This window comes from Mytilus californianus, unplaced genomic scaffold, assembly GCF_021869535.1.
Source record: "Mytilus californianus isolate M0D057914Y unplaced genomic scaffold, xbMytCali1.0.p SCAF_9, whole genome shotgun sequence".
Classification (NCBI taxonomy): Eukaryota; Metazoa; Mollusca; class Bivalvia; order Mytilida; family Mytilidae; genus Mytilus; species Mytilus californianus.
Genome location: NW_026262745.1, coordinates 10770820 through 10794688, shown reverse-complemented (window position 1 = coordinate 10794688; position 23869 = coordinate 10770820). Strand labels below are relative to the sequence as shown.

Sequence of the window (23869 nt, the reverse complement as noted above, 5' to 3'; positions counted from 1 at the left end):
TGCACCCCTAAAATCTGCCTTTGAAATGATCTGATAGGCGTTAAATGTACCTTTCTCCATGTTCTCTGAAATATTTTTTATATAATGAAAACTTAATTGCATATTTCATCCATGTGTGTTATACAGTACACTATACCAGTATAAGTCTTTTAGTGATAAGAGCAGTTACAATGTATGCAATCCAATTTACATTTTTAATAACCTTAAATAATTCATATAATGATTAAAAAGTATAGATAAAAATGTGTGGAAATTTCAAATACAGTCTTCAATTCAGATGTAACAATATTACAACTTTGAATACTGAAACCTGTCTATAGTTGTTGAATATTGCATGTTGCCCTTTAGATGTTTTTTGAAAATTTTTGTCATTTGGTTGCTAGTGTCTCATATTGATTGACAGAAACAGACACCTTTTATTCATATGAACTTCAGGATAATGAGGGCTTTGTCTTTTCCCCTTTACATGCTACAGAATGTAGAGTGATTCATGATATTTCTTAGTGTATAATACATTTATAGATCATCACCTGGCACAGTCACCCACTAAAATCAAAGTTGTATTTTGCCTTAAACACAAAAAAAATTTCTTCCTCTCTCTCCTGTCAGAATTGTTAGGGTCACTTCCAAATTATGATCATCACAGTTTCCCCTGGGACCCTATCTGTTGTTGCACCCATCAATAAATACCTGTTGTTAGTTGACATTCTGTCTCTGACCTTTTGACCTGACACAAAAAGGAGAGAGAGCACAGAAATTGAAGTAAAATTTATTTCATGACAATAATTTTAACTGCAGACTCACTTAAACTCACCTTTCATGAATAAAAATGAAATTCAGGGGCGGATCCAGCCATTTATAAAAGGGGGGGTTCCTAACCCAGGATAAGGGGGGGGGGGGTTTCCAACTATATGTCCCCATTCAAATGCATTGATCGTCAAAAAAAGGGGGGTTCCAACCCCCTGAACCCCTCCTTGGATCCGCCACTGAAATTTAGTATACTGTGGATTAATTATTATTCATGGGATACCAATAATCAAGAATTTCCAGAGTTTAGATGAACCACAAGTTTATACGACCAACAAAGTGCAAATTTTTTATTTAAGATTTTATGCAGACTTTGAAAATCAAGAAATCAAATTTTCATGAAAAAGACATTCTTTCTAAAATCCATTAAAATTGGTATCCACAAAAATAAATGTATCATTACATGAAGAAAAGTTATCAAAGGTAAACAAAAATATTTACTTATTTTCGATGCCTTCTGGCAGAAAAATAGGGCATGATGTACATGTAGGAATGTTAAACATGTTAAATTTAAGGGACAATTTTTCTGAACAATTTTTGTCTTAAGAGTAAGGAGAAGGGAAGTAGGAGTAAGGCCCGGGGGTGGGGATGGATGGGAGGGAATTGGGAGTAGAGTGGAAAGGTTGTGGGAGTTGGGGGTAGGGAAGTGTGAATCAGGGACCTCCTGTCCACCAACTCTTAACAGTGCTTACAAAATGTACTTATATTGTAAAATTGACAAAACATAGTTTAGGGTTGGGGCTCAAAATGATAGTAGGTAGGGAAACCGTTAAGCCACACATTATGACATATTATATTTTGCCAGATGCAAGGAAATATTCTGGCCTGCCTTTCACATAAATTATACTACTACAATTTATTGTAAGTTAATACTTTTGAATTGTAAGATTTTTTTGTAATACAACTATCCTGAACTTTAACAGTGATTAACCAAAAATGTCAGGACTTTAAAAATTTCTTAAACAAAAATGAGCATAAAAATGTTTTAGGGTAGACATGGTTGACATCAAAATAAAAATTGGTAGGGACGGCAAGAAACTTTTCTTTTTAGCCTAAGAAATAATGCCCAATACACATCAGTGTTTATATAATATATTACAACTAAAGAATTGCTGCCATGCAAAGGTGTTAATAATCTCTGTTTTTCAAATAAAAAAAGAAGGAAAATGTGTATTTTTAAGCTTAAGTGTATTGGTTTACCTCACTTCAAAGGCGAGCATTGTTATTTTGTAAATACTTTTGTCAACAATATAGAAGAATGTATACAGAGTTTACTGACTTGAACATAGTTTATTTACAAAGTTAAGATAGGACCATAGTCGTCTGATAAACAAACAGATTACTATATCCAGGGTGATTTCGAAAATAGGTATAATTTGTAGATAATACAAAATTACTTTGTTTAATCAGGTTTCGCATATCTACGTGATGATAAACAATCAAATTAGTTGAATTTCAAATTTTCTTAAAGTCTGTTTTCTGAAGTTTTAAATTCTAATACATGTACTAAATTTATAATTCAAAGTATTCAAATATATTAACTTTGGACTAATTGTGAATCAAACAATTTTTTAAAAAACTTTAACTTTGTTATCTTATGAAATATAATATTATTTAGGCATTTGATTTTCCTAGTTTTGTTTTAAGATTTTTAGACTTTCAAAACTTTTTATTTCAATAAAGCTTTCAAGCATGTGGATAAGCCTACATGACCTAACAACAAGTCAATACAAATAGAATTGCTATTGCAAGGAATAGGGTACGCCAATTGCCTAGATTACAGTGGTCATTTTGAAATTTCTTAAGTCAAATTCCACATCTACCATGTCTACACATGCCAGTTAACATTTCTGTAAATTTTCATTTTAAAAGTTTGGAGCATTTTATAATATTTAAACATTTTTGCTGTTTCGATGATAATGGCCACTATTTTAAAAATGTCAAAGTCAAATGGCACATTTACATTTGTCAGTTAACATTTCTGTAAAGTTTCATTCAATTTGATGCATTTTAGTATTTTTCACATTTTTGCTAATTTTTTGATAACTTATTCCACAACTATACATTAAAGATAACATCTCTAAAACTTTGTACATTTGATCTTATAATCTTTAAAAAAAAATGCTACTTTTGTGTTTTCCCATATATGTTGAATATGTTCTGGAAAATGTTGCTCCGAAGATCTCCAACATGTCCAAAATTACCCAAATCCTGTATGTAGCGGACAGCATGGCTGTATTAAGATTTCATGATTTTTAGTCAAATTAACAATGATTAATCATCAGAAAGAAAACGATTCCATTTGTGCAGACTTTTCTTTGGTGAAGGGTGGCCATTTTAAAAATTCCAAAGATTTCATGCTCATATACAGCTGGTGGTCCTCATTACGTTCCAACTGTCCATGAGAAATGTCAGGGACAAAAAAGTTTGAAGAATAAGAATAATAGTGAAGAAACAGAGGAAAAGCAATATGCATGTCTCTTGACATTCGTTCACGGTGACATAATTCCTAAAATCTACCTGTTTTTTCATTACTTTCATCCATTTTTGTATCCCCCCACCCCCTACTATTACAGATTGTCCCCACCCCTACTATTACAGATTGCAACACAAATCCCCCTTCTTTATAATTGAATTCATTACACACAGTCATTTACACATTGATGTTTAATATATTTTCATGTTAACTTCTGTCATTAACTCTTGGAGGTGTCCTTAAGCGGCCTGTTGGAAAGTAAAATTTCTACCTCTGTCCAACATGCCGTTGTTGCCAGTAGAAATCTAACTTTTCTGCCCTTGGTCTCTGTCATCACTCCTTTCAGGACCTAATTTTGTCCAGAATATAAATAAATGATTGCCACTGGAAGTTATTAGCAAGCAATAAATCAATCAATCTGTCATTTTAAAATATGATGCTTCTTAGTTTGATAATGATATTGACAATCAGTTAATAAGTTATATTAATAATTTGTATGATTTCCTTTTTCATATTGTTGGTTACCATGAGAATTTAGTTTAACTTCAATTAAGGCATGTCATATCAAAATTGGGGACAGATTACCCAAATAGAAATTTAATTATATCTTCAGATTTAAATTTACACTGCCGATAATACTAAGATTAATTGTACTAAGTTGTGACAATTCTCACATAATACTTTAACTTGAATTAAAGTCAACAATTTCCTGAGATTATCAGTGACTTATTGTTACGGGTAATCTCTACTTACTTATTAAAGTGTACCTGTCTGCCTGTTAAAAATATAACCATGACCACTCTTGCAAAAAATTATTTGTAAATATTTTTTAATAATTCTTTAGTGTTAGTCAGCAGATATGATATACAAGGTTTAATTGAATTTACATGAATCAGCCTGTTTTTTGAGATGTTTATATTATAATGCTAGGATTACAAAATGTACTTTCCTATATGAAAGGGATTTTAAATATGTTTTCATACAATTAGATTATGTGGAAGTGTTTTTGATTAACAAATTACAAAGAATTCATTTGAAGTTACTTTGAAGAGTATTGCAATTTTACTTGTTTGAAATTGAGTCTGGAAAGTGAAGAAAAATGTGTAGTACTTTATATCTGCAATGACTAATAAGGGAAGTCAAACATAAATATTATGTACATTTGTTTTAGTCAGATTGTTCCTTTATGTCCATACTCTAAAAAATTGGTCTGTTAGTACATGTAGCACTGCCAAGATGCATCAATTCTTTTTATATGGTTGTGGGTTTTATCCAGGATAAGTTTTAGGTCAAACTAAAGTCTAATAATGTATTTGCTTTCTGGCCAGCATGCAGCTTTTAAAAGTATCTGCAAAGTCTGTATATCATATTTGATTTTCGTTTAATGTTTTGTACATAAGTCAGGCCATTAGTTTTATCATTTGAATTGTTTTACATTTGTCATTGTTGAAGGCTGTACAGTGAGCTATAGTTGTTAACTTTTACGTGATTTGGTCTTTGTTGTGGAGAGTTGTCTCATTGGCAATCATACCACATCTTAATGTTTTTATATTGTTGGTTGTGAACCAGCATTTTTTGTCTTGGTAAGAAAAACTGTTTTTCCTTGGGACTATCACCATTTGAGCTAGCATGTTGAAATGACAACTAAGCATATACATCTTGTTCATAGCAGAATTTATTTTCATATTGATAAATTAGTATGTTCTTGTCCTGGATGTTAAAATATTACCTGGTGGATATTAAACATCCCTTGGGGATTCCTCAGATTCTCGAGACTATTATTAGATTATCATTATCAAATTATTCCAGCTTTTCACAAATAAATTTGACTATTTCATTGGATCATATTGGAACCTATATGTCAATACCTACTTATTTTATATCATCTATATTCTTAGTTCAATTAATACACATCATGACATCTTACATTTCTAGTGCTTAAAGCCCATTGATGATGTTTAGCAAGTCAAAGGCAAATAGCAATATCATGTATGTTATTGATTGTTGTTTACTGAAAGGTCCAATTGCATGTATTTTATACTTATTTAGGACAAGTCATGTATGTACAGAAGCATTTCAGGATATATGATTAACATGATTAAAATACAGGCCCAGCTGCTTACTGTATAGAGAGATCATAAATGTTCAGTATTTGATCACATTAATGATTTACATACTACTGAAAATTTCTCTATATCATGTACATGGTAACAATGAGACTAATAACTTGCAATGAATGGAGAGCAAGTTAAGTGTAAAATGTAAATGAAACCATTAGACCTTTAACATTTCTGATGGTGTCATGACTATTTCTACTACTACATACATGCAATATCATGTAAATGTTATGTCATGCTGGGACCTTTTATTGATTATTTTACAGAATGGATGTTTGGGTCATTTTTGAAGGCTGTATGGTGGTCTTTAGTTGTTTTTAAAAATCCTTTGGTTGCTGGTGGAATATCTCATTGGCAATTAATATACATCCTTGTCTTTTGGTCTCTGGTAGAATATCTCATTGGTAACTACATCCTTGTCCTTTGGTCTCTGGTGGAATATCTCATTGGCAATTACATCATTGTCCTTTGGTCTCTGGTAGAATTTCTCATTGGCAATAACATCCTTGTCATTTGGTCTCCGGTGGAATATCTCATTGGCAATTACATCATTGTCCTTTGGTCTCTGGTGGAATATCTCATTGGCAATTACATTTTTGTCCTTTGGTCTCTGATGGAATATCTCATTGGCAATTACATCCTTGTCTTTTGGTCTCTGGTGGAATATCTCATTGGCAATTACATTCTTGTCCTTTGGTCTCTGATGGAATATCTCATTGGCAATTACATCATTGTCCTTTGGTCTCTGGTGGAATATCTAATTGGCAATTACATCATTGTCCTTTGGTTTCTGGTGGAATATCTCATTGGCAATTACATCCTTGTTTTTTGGTCTCTGGTGGAATATCTCATTGGCAATTACATTCTTGTCTTTTGGTCTCTGATGGAATATCTCATTGGCAATTACATCCTTGTCTTTTGGTCTCTGGTGGAATATCTCAGTGGCAATTACATTCTCGTCCTTTGGTCTCTGATGGAATATCTCATTGGCAATTACATCCTTGTCTTTTGGTCTCTGATGGAATATCTCATTGGCAATGACTATACATCCATGTCTTTTGGTTTCTGGTAGAATATCTTATTGGCAATTACAACCTTGTCCTTTGGTCTCTGGTGGAATATCTCATTGGCAATTACATCCTTATCTTTTGGTCTCTGGTGAAATATCTCATTGGCAATAACATCCTTGTCCTTTGGTCTCTGATGAAATATCTCATTGGCAATTACATCATTGTCCTTTGGTCTCTGATGGAATATCTCATTGGCAATTACATCCTTGTCTTTTGGTCTCTGATGGAATATCTCAATGACAATTACTAATTGTCCTTTGGTCTCTGATGGAATATCTCATTGACAATTACATCATTGTCTTTTGGTCTCTGGTGCAATATCTCATTGACAATTACACCCTTGTCATTTGGTCTCTGGTGGAATATATCATTGACAATTACATCCTTGTCTTTTGGTCTCTGGTAGAATTTCTCATTGGCAATAACATCCTTGTCATTTGGTCTCTGGTGGAATATCTCATTGGCAATTACATCCTTTCCTTTGGTCTCTGGTGGAATATCTCATTGGCAATTACATCCTTGTCATTTGGTCTCTGGTGGAATATCTCATTGACAATTCCACCATTGTCATTTGGTCTCTGGTAGAATATCTCATTGACAATTTCATCCTTGTCATTTGGTCTCTGATGGAATATCTCAATGACAATAACATCCTTGTCCTTTTGTCTCTGGTGGAATATCTCATTGGTAATTACATCCTTGTCTTTTGGTCTCTGGTGGAATATCTCATTGGCAATTACATCCTTATCTTTTGGTCTCTGGTGGAATATCTCATTGGTAATTACATCCTTGTCTTTTGGTCTCTGGTGGAATATCTCATTGGCAATTGCATCCTTGTCTTTTGGTCTCTGGTGGAAATTCTCATTGACAATTACATCCTTGTCTTTTGGTCTCTGGTGGAATATCTCATTGACAAGTACATTCTTGTCTTTTGGTCTCTGGTGGAACATCTCATTGGCAATTACATCCTTGTATTTTTGTCTCTGGTGGAATATCTCATTGGCGTTACAACCTTGTCCTTTGGTCTCTCGAGGAATATCTCATTGACAATTACATCCTTTATCCTTTGATCGCTGGTGGAATATCTCATTGGCAATTAAATCTTTGTCATTTGGTATTTGGTGGAATATGTCTCATTGGCTATGATTTTACATCTCCTTGTTTTTATAATGAAATTAAAATGGCCATTGGTTTAAATATTTTATAAGAAACTACATCTGGTATATTGTATCAGACACAAATTTCATTCTTTGCAGGGTTACAAAATGTTTCGTTTTTTGTTTAACTTTGCATTCATTGGAAAAGCCTGTGGTTTTTGCTTTATTTACATTAGTTTTACAAAGGCAAATATATATTTTTGTTCACAACAATATTTACAATAGCATACACTTTGCCAGAACTGCAGCAGAGGGAATTAATGTTGTAAAATGCAGCTTCAATAAATTACAAGTAGAAAAGTTTGGTGCTGATCTATGCATCATATGATGATGTAAAAAACATGCACAGGCAATTAAAACTAATGTGCAAATGAATAAAACATATTGATTCAAGTACTACATTACAACTAATGAAAGTCTGAATGAAAAGAATTTATTCATAAGAATATTTATATGTTACCTAAATGTAGCTAATGTGATTAGATGCTGGATATGAATGGAATATCTTGAATTCTTTAAATAATTGATGATTTTGTGGTTTATGAGAATTTAGTAAGAATAATATCTTTTTTTATATCAATGGTATATAAAGATCTGTGAGTGAAAGGCAGGATAAGATTTTTAGCTCACCAAGTGGCTCTTTTAGGGCTTATCATACCACTTAAAACCAACTTTTGGAGGGATATAGCAATCAACTTGTCTGTCTGTCTGTTCTTCCTTCCGTCCATACTGCTTTGGGTTCGCCAAATAACTTTTGTACCATTGAACTCAGGTTGATTAAACATGGTATGCAGATGCATCATGGGCTGGGGTGACACTAAAGTCAGGTCACTCTGACCTTGACTTTGACATTTGACCCCTAATTAAGTAAATCCTTGTCCAATTTGTGTCTGGCTCAATACTTTGGTACTTTAAAACTTAAGTTAACCAAACTTGGTATTCAGTATCATCATGGGCTGGGGTGTGTCTGTAAACCAAACGTCAGGTCACTCTGACCTCTGACTTACATGATAGTGAAACCTTGTGTAAAAATGATTTGTGTCTTGCATATAACTTTTGAACTATAGAACTTAATAGTTATGTTTACCAAACTTGGTATGTTAATACATTATGGGATGAAGGTGTGTCTTATATCAAAGTCAGGTCACTCTGACCTTGATTTTGACCTGTAACCCTTATGATAGTAAAACATTGTTTGATTTGTGTTTGGTGCATAACTTTTGTACCGTAGCACTAAGATTGAAAAAACTGTATGCAGAAACATCATACTGACCTTGATTTCCACCTTTATGATAGTAAAACACTGTCTGATTTGTGAACATTGCAATACTTTTATGCTATAGCACTTAGTTGACAATTGTATTCAGAAGCATCATGGGATCAGATCTATCAAATACCAGAATCAGGTCATTTTGATATTGACCTTGACCCTTGACCACTATGATAGTTATTTGTGTTTGGGGCATATTACTGTTCTCTGGATAACTTATGGTAACTAAACTAAGCCAAACTAAGTCTGCAGATGCATTATGGGAAGGTGATTTGTCAGTAAGGTTAGATGATTAGATCTTTGAAGCTTTGACTGTTGACCCCAAAAATGTTGATTGACCTTTAACATTGAATGATCAAAAAGCCAAATATCTCAAAGTGTCCTTACTTAAATACTTAATTTCACAGCAGCAATTTAAAAATGCATTTACAGGTGGTATTATATTAGTCTTACTATGTGGACAGTCATTAAATATTTGCCACTAAGTTGGCTAAGCAACCAACAGTCAACCAATCAAATAATCATATCAGCTCAGTCTTAATTGACCAACAAAACACAGATAATAAACATATTACAGATTGTGATTAAATATATATAAAAAAGGATTTTAGATTTAATTACTCTAAACAACTTTAACCGCAACAAAATTGTTCATGTGCTTGTCTACAGTCAGGAAGCTTGTCATTTGTCCTGACTCCTTTAGGGAATTTGGTGTTGATGGCAGAACTTTGATTTTAGCTGTTAAAAAACTTTGAATTTTTGTAGACATATGGGTCGATTTAGAGCTTTACCTTTTGTATAGATATTTGTCTATTGTGGAAGACAGTAATTTTGACCCCTATATATCTTTGGGTCATTTTTGTGTTTTTGGAATGCTGTCTCATATTTTATTACAGTTTAGTTCCTTTTATTCATATATAATATAAATATGCATAGAGGTGGCCATGTAAAGTTGTCAATTATCAATCAATTTACTGTTGTCATTTGTCATAGAACATCATATAGGTGACAAATGTAGATAGTTCTATTAAATGTCAGTATATATATTTGTTTAGTATGCTAATATGACACCAGATGTTTTGGTTGATTCTTTACCCTGTATAATCAATTATAATTGGTTTGTGATTTAATAATTTTTTTGTATATTTATATTCAATTTGTATATATCAATATTGTGTCATCTTGTATTAAATTAAAATTTGAAAAGCAAAGAATGTCCAATTATTCAGCCATATAGAAAATCAAATTTGTGTTACAGTATCCAATCACCAATAAGTTGGCATTATTTTTCCAACCCCTTTGAATCTTTTAAATACTTGTATGTTAAATAAAACTTAATGAATAAAAGAAATTTTGTTAGGTGGTTCTTCCTAACATTTATTCCAAAGATATTAGTACAGTCAGCAAAATAAAACCTAATCATTCATTCGTGATATTTTTCTCTGTAAAAGGGAGATAACTCAAACTCATTAATTTTTTTGTCTTGCAGGCTGTGACAAGAAAGAAATTCCAATACCCAGATGATTTTAGGAAATCCTTAGAGAATGGGGTACTGTTGTGTGAGTAAGTGTCACTTATATACTTTAGAAAATAAGGTATATATTTTTGGTAGGTAAAAGAAGTTCCAACATACAGAATTTTGGCCAGTATTTGTGGGTAGTTGTCATGATTTCTCTGCTTTTACTGATAAGTCTAAAAATACTTCATAGTTCATAAAAGTTAGTGTAAGAGACTGACTAAAATCTTCACTGTACTTTGAAGTCCTCAGTATCCAGTATGTTTGTTAAAATAGGTGGCATATCATATGGTCTTCCCTGAGCATAGTGTTATTTATCTACATTTGATCAAAGTTTGACTGCATAATTTTGCTACCTGTTTCTGAGATTTCAATGATCAAAACTATGAGGTTGTTTTTGCTGTGGCACAATTTTAATAAATTCCGGTCAGGCAAATGGCTAGTGCAAATAAAATTTCGGCCAGGGAATCCTGCGAAAAAATAAAATTCAGGAGTGAATGGTTCCAATACAACTGCACATGTCAGAATTACAGAAGATTACATGAATTTAGGGAATCAGTTCTATTAATGAACATTAGACCCAGATGGAGCTAAAAAAATATATATTTATAATCAATGCTTCAGTTATATTTTAATTCTCTTTGCAAACTTTGAAAAGGTATATAAATATACATGTTGTATATTTTGGGAAAATATGTTTCATATATATACATATATATGTACAATGAAGTCTAAATTGAAAACAACGTTCAAACCTATGATTGCGTTGGATAAAAACTGCAATTTTTATACGTGTGTATGCAAAACAAATTTCTTGATAGAGGGGTCTAATTACAGCACAAACAACATTCTCCAAAAGACCAAAAAAGTGAAAAAGTATATTTTAACAAAACGCATTTGACTAACAGGTCGAACAACAGATGTTCTTAAACCCTGCTGACTGCCATTGGCGATTGCCAAATAAACATATCACAAGATGTTACAAAATGGATCTTTTAAAAGTATAAATTTAATACCAAACAGAAAACAATAATTTTGCGGAAAAGATGGTATACCGCTAACAAAAGGTGCAAAAATTAGTACTTATAGTCCTCATAATCTGACCTATATGAAAGTGATATCAAACATGACTTTATAATAATATTCTGTAATGGTATCATTATTCTCAAATGTCAAATACTGCCTTCTAAAGAAATACAAAAGTATGATTCATTGACATAAACTGATAAGATGCAATGGACAATTTTGAATGGGTATGTCATGGATGACTGCACATACTACACAATACAGTTGCTGTCTCATATGTGTATTATAACCCTTAATCTCATGTTATACATAATAAGGTAATAACATAATACAGGCTATCATTTTATGTCAATGGAAATGTTTATATAGTAGTCATACTTACAGCCACATGCCTATAATATGCAAATTACCAAATAGCATGTGAGAGGTTCAAACTTTAAGGTGTAATTCATATTGTGAGAAACAGAATTATATTTTTTGAAAAAACATTTATAAATTATGAGCATTGCTTGTTTACTTGAAGGTTGTTGAACAATTTAAAGACAGGGTCAGTTAAAAGGATCAACAAGCTGCCCACACCATTGGCTGGATTGGTAAGTTTTGTCATAGCATACACAAGATATCACCTTAAAAACTTACAACTCACAACTCCTGTTAGTACTGTGTGTTGGATATGGCTCACAGTTGCTGTAGCATTTTGTTTTTACACAGACAGGCTGTTGGACTGCCTCTCAATCTTAAAGTTTGAGAGCAATAGAATTCTGTTATCAGGATTTCTACCACCTTTGATTCTATATAAGATTTTTCTTTTCCACAATGTATTATATCTACTGACTGACAACCTTCATCGTGCCATCTTTTACACCAAAGGTATCTTTCACCTCTCTTTGATAAGTGCCTGGGCATGTCCAGACAAAATTACGCCTACCGGTACACTCTTCATCTCTAGGTTTCTTGCTACTCCTAGATCTTCTACCAATTTGCCTATGCTGCTGGACCTTTGTTATTAATGTCTGCTGTCATGAACAGGCATTGTAGAAGTCTTGATAATGCAGAGGCTATGTACTGGCAGGAAATACTTAGGCCCTTGGCTTCCTTTTCACCTACAAAGAAAGATAGCTGCTGAAGTGGAAGAGTCTTTGACTTCCCACCACACTAGTCACATAAAAAACCCAAATGTAGAAAATACCTTTACCAGATGGTCATTTGTTAAAACATTGTGCATCTCAACATCTCTCAATCTGATTAAAAACATCACACAAAGACCAATAGTTCAAGTTAACCATATACTTGGGCATGTGTGATAAACTGCTCTGGACAATATTCTTAAATATTAGTACAATAACCCTTTTAAAATGTAATACCAAATATTTCAGTAACCTTCATGACACATCTTTCAATTCTTGCAGATTTGATGGCAATAAGGACGTAATGTTAATTTTTGCCATCTTAGTTTATTTCTCATTTGCCTTTATTTTATATGTTCATAGTACACCAGTAACAATATCATTTAAGATTTTAGGTATATTTATAACATTGCTAAGATTCTTAGATTTTGATATTCTCTGTGACTGTTGTCACAAAAATTCTTTCAAGAAAAAAAACCTCAAAACTCATGAACAATTCGTTATAACTTTTCATCAATTTTAATTAAAATATTTTTTGTGAAACAAGCTGTTACAAAATATATACCTACATTATTTTGAGCAATAGGTTTATAAGATATTGTAAGATATTGGGTAATATTGAGTTGTTTCCCTTTGAACATATTATGGAACCAGTGTCTCCAATAAGAATAAGATAAAAATTTTATTGATCTAATCAAGAACCCATAAAGGGCATCATTTTACAACAATATTATGCAAGATATGATTGGAAAAAAAAACCAACAACCTAATATAATACTATCATGTTATGGACAGGATCAGAGCCTAACACATTCATGTCTCCAATATGAAAAGAATGCATTTAAGTGCAAAATGTTGGCCCCATTGGGGACAATGCTATTTTTAGGAAATACTTTCTTGAATGGCTCTTTAGATAAATTATTTATTGAATGACTGCTGTTGTTTAATAGGAGTGCAATATCTATTTAAGATTTTAACACACTTAAAAAATATAAAATCCAATAGCTTTTCTTGGTGATTTTTGTGGGTTTTTCTTTACTATACCTTGCAATTATGAAGAAATTTCCCAAAATTTTAATCAAAATAACAAAGTCTCCAAAATATACTTTGTGGACAAAGTTGTGCTTGTGGGAAACTTTATTCATAATGCTTTCCAGGAGAAAAATATGCAAATGACATCACTTCCAATCAACCATAGCCAGCTATTTGTTTTTTCTCTGACATGTTCTTTTCACGAATGGGTGTGCCCGTGTAACTTTATTTAGAACATTGTACTCTGTAACCATATATCCTCTTTTTTCCAATTTCCTAAAATCACTGCATTAAAATAATGTACCGGTACAAGTTTTCCAAATAATTACTTACTCGATAGTTTAAAAAACAACAAGAATTTAGGATAAAGACTGTGTCACTGACCATGCAGATAAAAATTCTCTTGATTGAAATTACATCACAAATGTTTCATTTCAGCCCAGCTCAAGAATGTTGTATAAATTATTGTTAAAATGAGATTGATTGCTTCTGTCTATAATATATTCTAATGTTACATTTTTGTTACTGCTTGTTTAACATATAAAGTGTATTGCACTATTAGTTTGATGACCTTAGGTTTACAATAGATTTCATGTTAAAGCAATTGAAGATTTTTTTTCAACAAAAAAAATGGAGTTATCTCCCGTAAACCATTCAAATTATTTATGTTGTTTGGAACATAAACAAAATTGGTAATGAGACTTGAATTATGAGGGTTTTGATGATTTTTTTTATCATTACATAATTTCAAGACCAGGCAAGATGCATATATTTAGATGACGGATTTAAACTTTTTCTCAACAATTTTATTATTATGTACCATACAAGAAATATCGTCTGAAAATCATGTACCATTTCAAGTGAAACTAATATTACTGCATATAGGGTAGAATGTAAGTTTAATACCCACTGTAGAGATGCACATGATATGTGTGTGTGTTTGATGGAAAGAACAAGACAGATACGATATATAAATTCTTACTGAATTATGACGGAAAATATGAATGATCATTTCTTTTTATAATGAATACAAATGGGTCATTATAGTTATAAAACATATGCATATAGTGTAATGACGCAAGAGGCACATCAATTTTAGGTAGAAAATGCTAGTCATAGCTAGGGGCCTATATTTTTCGATTTTTTTTTCCTTCTGTGAACTTAAGTAATTGAAACAGCAACCTAGTGACACAAATAACCAAGAACCATCAAGAGATCTACATACAGTCTTGACGTCAGACTGTTGTTAGTACAAAAATGTCAAGCGTTAACTCACCCAGAGTAAAACTAAATTTCAAGTGCTTCTAGAATGAAAACCAGCAACAGTCTTGCATCCAAACCCTACAGAGTGACAAATTTATTTGAAAATTTTGTGTTTCCTAAGTGGTGTTGGTGATAAGCTGATTTTCCATCCAACATCATTTTGATGCAAATTCTTGGGCATAGTTGTAGGACTGAGCAAAGGATATCTATGTGCCAACTTGATTTTCATTGAATTTTATAATTATTTCAGTTTTCTTTAACACTGATGAAAGGGAGGCTATCAGGATACCTGAAAATCAAAAGTTTATAGGATAGTGACCTTAGAGTACTTACATTTGATCTTTGTTAAGTCAGAAAGAAGCTTAACATATATGCAAATATACTTTATATCTGAATAAAGTGAACTCATTTTGAACTTCTATTGACAGAAAATCTTTTTGATTTAAAGATAAAAGTAAACACCACACAAATGTAATTTTCTTCACAAGATGTTTTTTGACAGTTTATGAAACCATTTTATACTTTAAAAATCTGTCTTAATCAAACATTACCAACTTAACAAGTTAGCTTTTAATTTTCTTGTATGTATTTTAGAAATGTAATTAGAAATTCTCAAAAACAGTTAGAAGACTGAGAAAATTTATAAAAGATTTTAGTAGTCATTCTTTATTCTAGTGCTGTTTTGTTAACAAGTTCAGGGCAATTTAGAATAAAGCAGTATTATTAAATTACTCATTTTAAAATATCTCATTATCAACAAAGAGCATTTAAAATCTCTTAGAAATACTAAACTGTAACGGTATTCCATATGTCAAGATCTTTTACTCTCATGTGATATCTTGCAAAGTGCTGGCAATTATGGAAACAATTAAATTTTTTGATTGAACATAAAACTTACTGCCCTATTATACATTTAGTTATAGAAGAAATTAATTTTAATACTTAACTAATGTTCTGCAAGTTATCAATTCATTTTTCAAATTGTTACTAAAAGAAAATAGTAGCTATTGGAATCAAATTTGCTAAGAAACAAATAGAGACCATTTTAAGGTTGATTTGTATTATTTTATGTTTTTCAGATTTCAAAGAATGAACATTCATATTTCATAATTATATGTAGATATATGTGAGGATTTCAAACTTTATAATCCAGAGAATTTTTTGTTGAAAATTTCAATTTGAAATTGAATTTGCAACTATCATCTCTAAGCTATGTCTTCAGAATAGGGGTATAATTATTTAAGGTTTAATAACAATATCTTGGTACATCATGGATATTATTGAAACTTTACAATATGGCACACCCTTTTACAGGTTGATATGTACTTTGTATAAAAATAAGGAGATGTGGTATGATTGCCAAGTAGACAACTATCCACCAAAGTTCAAATGAAGTGGATGTAAGCACTTATAGGCAACCGTATACTGCGGCCTTCAACAATGAGAAAACCCATACCATATAGTCCGCTATAAAAGTCCTGACATGAAAAATATGAAACAATTGAGAAAACTAACAGCCTAATCTATAACAAGACAATTTACGAAAAACAAATATGGCCGACCACTGTACTACAGGCTCCTGACTTGGGACAGGCACATAAAGGTTGTGATAGGGTTAAACATGTTTGTGAGCGATCAACACTCCCCCTAACCCGGGACAGTGGTGTAACAGCACAACATAAGAACAAACTATTAGTTAGTTGAAAAAAGTTTAGTATATATCATTTTGGATGCATGTAAAATAATGCATGTATTAAGCATTATTATCATGTCTTGTCCCTATTCGATATAATAAGTAAAATATTTCAGAATACTTGGCCTCCATACAAATTTGGTTCCTTTAAGATATTCAACATAATTGGTTTGTAAGTAGTAGTTTGCATGTCCAGGATGACACGCCTATTTGTCTCATTGATGTAAAAATCAAGGTCAAATTCATTGGGGTGTTTCTGGGGGTCAAAGGACAAATGCAGTCAAAACAGAGAAAAACATCTAGTGAATGTAGAAAAATAATAATTTTTGAGGAAATATAAAATTTCTGTAATGTTTTGGAAGATATGAGGTTACTAATGAACAGAAAGAAATACTTCTTGAAATAAGTTGTATTTCAACATACCATTTGTTAATAATAGTGTAGGATAAAGAGTCATGAACTGCGTATTCCTTAACAAATAAACGACTGCATTTTTGTGTCGGGTGACTATGCAACAATACATCATTCTTTTATGCACATGTCAATTATTGGAGATTTAAAAAATTTACATCAGATAGCGGAACTTGAAACTTCCAAGTAAATAGATTTTTTTCACAAATATTCAAAAGTACACTGCATTTTTGACACCATGGACCATTAATTTAGTGCAAACACAGCTTGTTTATTTAAAAAGATTTAAACGGGTGGCATATCTGATATAATAATGTTAAATCATTTTCAAATTTAAACTGCATTTTAAAAAAAAGTAGGAGTTCTGTTTCTATTTTAAAAGCACTATCCTTTTACAAAAGTTCATTATCTGTATTCAAAAAGATCAATTTGAAGATTGTTTGTCATATGATCATAGTTATAGCAGCTGTAGGTGCTATTACATCTTACTTCACATGTTTCTTAGAATATTTTTTTGTAATTCTCCCTTCTCCCCCCAGAAAATCACTGACTCAGCAGTTTTGTGACAGCAGATTTGCCTGAAGTGCAGGAGGTTATGTGTTCTGTTCCTGGGCTGTTATTTTTCTTAGAGTAACACAAATTTTAAGACTGAATTCTAACCTGTTAAAGGGTGTGTTTGTGGGAGCTGAGTCACAACGAATAAAAACCAAAAAAACTGGAACTTGTTGTTTTTCTTTGTTTGTAAGTTTATTTTTTTGAGGTTCTGTTATAGATTGGTGGTTTGTTTGGTCAAATGTACTGTCTAGTATTTTTGGTAATTCCTGTTATCCATTTTACGGTTATTGCTGCTTTAGATGATCTTTGCAGTTTTTTGAGGTTCTTTCGTATTTGTTTGTTTTTAATTGGTTGAATATAAATGCATAGGCTTTTTAAAAGTCCATGCCCTAAAGTTGCCTTGGTGGGCTCCCTTTTTCAGAATCCTGGATCTGCATCGCAAAATGTAGTGTGACTCTCTTTTGCATAATGGGTCTTTAAGATTTCAAATTTCAATGTGGCTTAACACATACAACAGTAACTTCAGTGTTTGCAATTTGATTAAATATGGCAGAATTTTATCAGATAAATGTATATATAACAGTAAATACATTTTTTATTCAAAAATATTTTTATATTTTAGGACAATATTAATGTATTTCTCAATGCTTGTAAGAAAAACTTTGGACTGAAAGAGAATCAGCTGTTTGACCCCTGTGACCTTGAAGATTTATCCCAGAGAGCCATATCACAGTAAGTTAACAGTTGTAAGAAGAAACAACATGTGGAAAAAAAAATCACAAATAAAACTTCCACATGTAGATGCAATTTATATCTAAACGTTTTCATACATAACATAATCCAAGTTTTTCTGTGATTGTATTTGGATGGGATTGGAAAAGGATTCAACTCCTTTTATTATAAGACTGTCAGAGTAATTAGTTACTAGAGGTTTTGTTTATATTGAATCGATGCCTTGTTAACTGATTCATAAAAAAGATATAACTTACCAAATTATGCACAATTTATCAATATGTAATAAAGCAAAATAGTACAAATTGCATCAACCTAAGTTCTTAAAGTAGCATGAAAAGATAGATCTTTAATATCCAGTGGCAGTATTTAATGCATATTCAGAATGGGAAATGACCTGTGAACCCTGTTTGGTACTAGAATAGCATGCTGTACAGGATTTTCAACACTCTAGTTCACAAGGTAACTGTCTCAGAAAACCATATCGCACAAACTGGACTCTCTTAAGTTGACCATTTTGTTCAAACAACAAAAGATCACAAAATGCTGTGACACAATTTAATTTTTTTGAGTTATCCCCTATTAATTGAAACTATTAACTTCCTGCACTCAAGGTGAGAATGCTATCATGAGACACACAGGGCTGTTATTAGAAAATAAAAAACGTATGTTTACTTATAGATTAACAAACTATGTTAAATATAGTAAGTAAAACAATCCTGAGAATGTAATTCATTTCTTATACCTGTACTCTGGCATAGTTAAGTTCTGTGGCAGTTGAAATGCAATTTGGAATGACTTGAATTAAAAAAAAATTCTAGAATAATCTTACATGTAAAGACCTTCAGGATCTCACCTGGTGTTCTGATTGGCATTTTGACTATTAAGTAAATCATATAGACAGTATAGAACTTGCAAGTAAATTGACTGTTAAAACGACAATATTGACACTTTTTAGAACAACAGACTGATAACTACCCCATAGGAGGTCTCTCAGTTCTGCGTTATTATGACATAAAAGGTCATGTATTCTGTGTAGACAGAACTAGCGTGTGATTGGACCTACTAATTAAATCGTGAATAATGTCTACCTTGTCCTTGATTGGTCAATTGCTTAGGTCTCCCTTTATAGAAAAGTTTGAATCGTGACATTTCTATATTTGTAATACAAATTAAATTGAAATCGTTTGAAGTTTTTTTTCTAGAAGTTGTTTGAATGGGAAAAATGTGAGGTCCAGATAAAGGGCAAACATTTGTACTGCATATATTTTTTTATAGTTTTGGTAATTAATAGGAAATTTGGATACTTGAAAGATTAAATTTTTAAAGTATGGTTACTAGACAAAATTCAGGGCTGTTACTTAGTGTATATTTAGTCTCAGTAGTTGTGGTTTCCCTTTTGTAACCTCAGATTGAACTGTTGTGTAACTCTATGTCATTTCACATCAAGAATTAGTCCTAATCAGGTTGTCCACTAAGGTAGTTTGTATTCTTTAAATGGATTGGAGTGTTTGGTCAATGGCTTTGATAATTAGAGCATTAATAAGAGACTTTTGTGTTACATTTAAACTATTGTAGAATTTTTCTAAAGATTTGAATTACCTAATAACATGAATAATGATTATTGCAATGAATGGTAATTACATTTATAACAAGAACATTTCTGTAATCTATTACAGTGTATAATTTCAGCTTGAAGATGTTTTAATCATTTTACATATGTTACCCTAGCAAGAAAAATAAGTAACTGGGCTTGTAATGGTTAAGGAAGCTATACAAGGTAGGATAATGATGTACTGACTTACCAAGTGGTTAAATGTTTCAGATTTGCAAACTAAATTATCATTATCAGTCTAAAAATAATGATATAGTTTAATGTCACTTTTTCGGTGAGAAATTATATTGTTTTCTTTACGGGAAAACAACAAAAAAGGGGGAGGTATATGCTGAACATCTATAGATTTGCAACACAGTCTGCACCAAATAATATTTTTGCAAACTAGCTTGAAAACACAATTTACAGAACATTGTCTTTTGGGTTTAATTTTTGTAAATGTTTAGTAGTAAGTTTTACCAAATATTAACATGGGTGTAACGAGTCTCTGACAGATTTATTCCTGGCAGCCCTATAATTTTGTGTATAGGCACTGCAATGAAAATAAAAGATCAAACAACAGAAAAGGGGCATGATTGCAAAGTGGACATTGTACATTTATGTTTTGGAGATTGAAAGGAATGCATTTTATTTTGTTCAATTGTCTCAGCTGTGACAGAATGAGCAGAAGGACATAAGGGTACATATTGTATTTAAGGGGACAGCATCCACAGTGACAAATGTAGATGTTTATCATTAGAACCACTTTTATAAAGTTAAATGTTTGTTTAGAAAGAAAAATATTTGGCAAAACAGTCCTTCATTTAACAGTTATGTCCAGGAATGTCTTGTGGATATAGATATAAAATTGATATCTTTATGTTCATGTGTAAAATTTATTAGTATAATTTCATCAAGAATGTGTTGTCTTTTTATAAGATGCTGACTTATTTTACCCTGAGACTGATTCAATAAAGAACTAACAAATAGGGGATGTACTTATAAGGATGTGTCACTAATATTGAAAAAATAATGACCATATGATAACAGAAATTTTTCACCTTGCTTAACTTGGAAAACATATTGTATTAACCAGAAATCAACAGCTCTGTAATGGAACCAGTTAAATGTTTGAAATATGTCTATAAAAATGAGGAGATGTGATACACATGGTGAAATCCTATATGCGACTTTGGCAAGTTTGGCAGGAGACCTTGTGACCCGAGATGTCTCATTTTGAAGGACCTGTGACCTTTTAAAATTTTCATAACTGAGTGTTTTATTTAAATGTATTAAATACTTAAAAGTGACCTGGTGACTGTAGGAAATTTCAAATTTTGAATATGACCTTGTGACCTAAAGGGGAGGTTGTATTACCTTACTCATGCCACTGGAATCCTGTAAGTAATTGACAAACTAAATCACTGTGCCAGTCTTATGAATACAAAGGATTTGGGATTATGCATGAATGAGACAGCAAACCAATGACACAAAATGTGAAAAGACATCTACACTTCAAAACATGGCCTTCAATAATTGACATCATGAACATCTATAGGATGTCTCAGGCTCTCTATGTCCAAGAGTCTAGAATAGTTGTGAATAAATTTAACTATCAATTTTAATTAGCATATATATATCATTAATGGATTAACATAAGAGGCAGACAAAATGTGTATATGCAACAGACTCAAAGAAACAAATTCTACAAAACACTCACATGAAATACCTAATGTAGGCTGAGTTCTAATAAAGTACATTGCAAATAACAAATATCAGAACACCTTTAAGGATCTTTCAAGGAATGTGGAATTGCCAATCCCCAAATTTCAAACTACTTGAAAAATTACCACCAAGCTAATAAAGAACAAAGAGGTTGAATTAAAATTCCGATTATTTCAAGAAAGATAAAAGCTGAAACAGAAATGCAAACTAAATACAATTGTGACTTTGATGTTTGTGTAATAAGATGTTTTAAAATCAAGGAAGTTCTGATTACTTCTTTTATGATAGAGGGGCATCATACAGATATATATATAGTACTGTTACCATAATGATGTATGGTTTTAAGTGCAAGAACACTTTAAATAATGGAAATAAGTTAAAATATTAAAGGATACATTTACTAAATAAAAATTAAACACATTAAAAAAAAATTTGGAAAAAGGGGGGTCTATTCCCCTAGTGCCTGTGATTTTCTTTTCAATTTCTGTAAGAATGTGAAGATTTTATTTTCAAATTTTGTCCCATTTAAAATTGATTTATTTGACAAGTTTTTAAAAAGCTTCAGTCTGTTTGTCTCTAATGGTATGAATATAGTAGACTATGCTACTAGGATATTAACAATTAGCCCTAATAAATAAATGATAAAAATTCTCAGTTGTCAAAGGAATTTAAGATTTATATGCTAAGAATAAATAATTAATCTGACTTGCATTCTGAACTCCATGTGGTCTAGTTATTTTGATTGAGCTTGATAGAATACAAATTTGTATGATATATTGGATTATCTCCTGCATGTGATTTATAAAAAGATGTGAAATCAAACATGACAAAAATTTGTTTTCTGTTGACTTTAGATTGTGGAATTGAAGACAATTCTGCAATGATATATAACAAATCTATACTAATATAAGCTTTCTCTTGAGTCATTTTGAAGAAGATAAAGGAAAATATCTTTAGCACTAATAATCTCTGATACTGAGCTAATTAAGTCAGTATGGTGACTGTTATGCTGTTAAAATTACATCAAACTTTTATTTTTGTATGCATTTTATGTACCATTTTTCAGACAATTCTCAAACCAAAACCTTATGAAGTTGTTGCCAATCTAAATTTTTGTAGTGGGCTACTGATTTTGTGTCATGGATGGATACCGCATATCCTTTGTTTTTTTTATTATTTAGAATTTAATAGTCACGCCTGTGGGATTAGCCATTTTTTAGGTTGCCAATACAGTTTGCATGCATATCCTAAGAAAATCACGTTTTTATCATCTTTTGAAACTGTGTTAGTTAAACTTTGCAGTAATGATGATTTTAGGGTTCACTATAAATGATCCTCATTGGAATAACCTGGCAAAAAATGGCAGTCACTGATTCTGGTTGGCCAATTTAAAAAAAAATTATACCTCAGTGTTAGGTTCTGCATGTTATTAATACAAAAAGATTTTATTTCTATTTGAGTGCCTGAAAACTAAATTTGGTTGGGAAATATTTGATTATATATTGTTTTTAATGAAACTTTAAGTAAATGTTTGGCATTTTTAAGATATTTAAGCTACCAATGCATTATTTTCTTTTAAAACCTTACCAAAGAGTTGTAAGAGGGGATGTCGTCTCGAATTCCTGGAAAAAGAAACACTAAATCCTGAATTTCAGAAAAAGAAATAAAACATTCTTTCCCAGATCCTGAAAGTAAATTTATCATTAATTTCATCAAAGACTTGATACATAAATCCTGCATTCCTGCAAAAAAAAAAAATCCAATCCAGATGTCTTGAAAAGGGTCCTTTTGCCCCTCTGACAATGAGACCTAAATAAAATTTCAAGTGGTAAATCATTTTCATTTGAATGTTAAAATCAGAAACACTACATGCATTCAATATGTTGTCAAACATGCATGTTTTGTCATAAAACATCGTTAAATATTGTATGGATTTTTAAATGATGGGCGTTCCATTTTAAATTTTATCATGTAAAATTTTGTAAGAAATTTTGTAGAACATTACATCGTTTACACATGTATTCATGCCAAATATATATCTAACTAAATATGACAGAAAATCCATGTTCACTTGGGGCAACTAACTAGAACACAGTAATTTAAAAGTTAATTCATGTTACCTATCTAGTCACATATCAATAGGTTAATGAAAAAGCAGGGGGATTTTGTCAAATTAATCAGCCATCAAAGAAAAATGAAGGTTTTGTTTTAAAAAAAACATGTTTAGACATCGCTAGATGAATACACAATTTTCTTCTTCAATGAAGTGTATTGTGCACTTGGAAAGTTTTCTTTTTG

General features: G+C 31.5%; 1 protein-coding gene across 3 annotated transcripts in view; it reads left to right on the top strand.

Moving 5' to 3' along the window:
• LOC127715033 (LIM domain only protein 7-like) overlaps positions 1 to 23869 on the top strand; it is a 225582-nt gene that overhangs the window by 1310 nt on the left and 200403 nt on the right. For all 3 annotated transcript variants that reach the window (XR_007988082.1, XR_007988083.1, XM_052221051.1), the window contains exons 2-4: positions 10387 to 10460; positions 11963 to 12032; positions 18143 to 18252. Coding sequence is in view for 1 of the 3 variants with exons in the window: in XM_052221051.1 (XP_052077011.1) it covers positions 10387 to 10460; positions 11963 to 12032; positions 18143 to 18252 (254 nt within the window). In the remaining 2 variants the exon portion in view is untranslated. The remainder of the gene's footprint in view (positions 1 to 10386; positions 10461 to 11962; positions 12033 to 18142; positions 18253 to 23869) is intronic.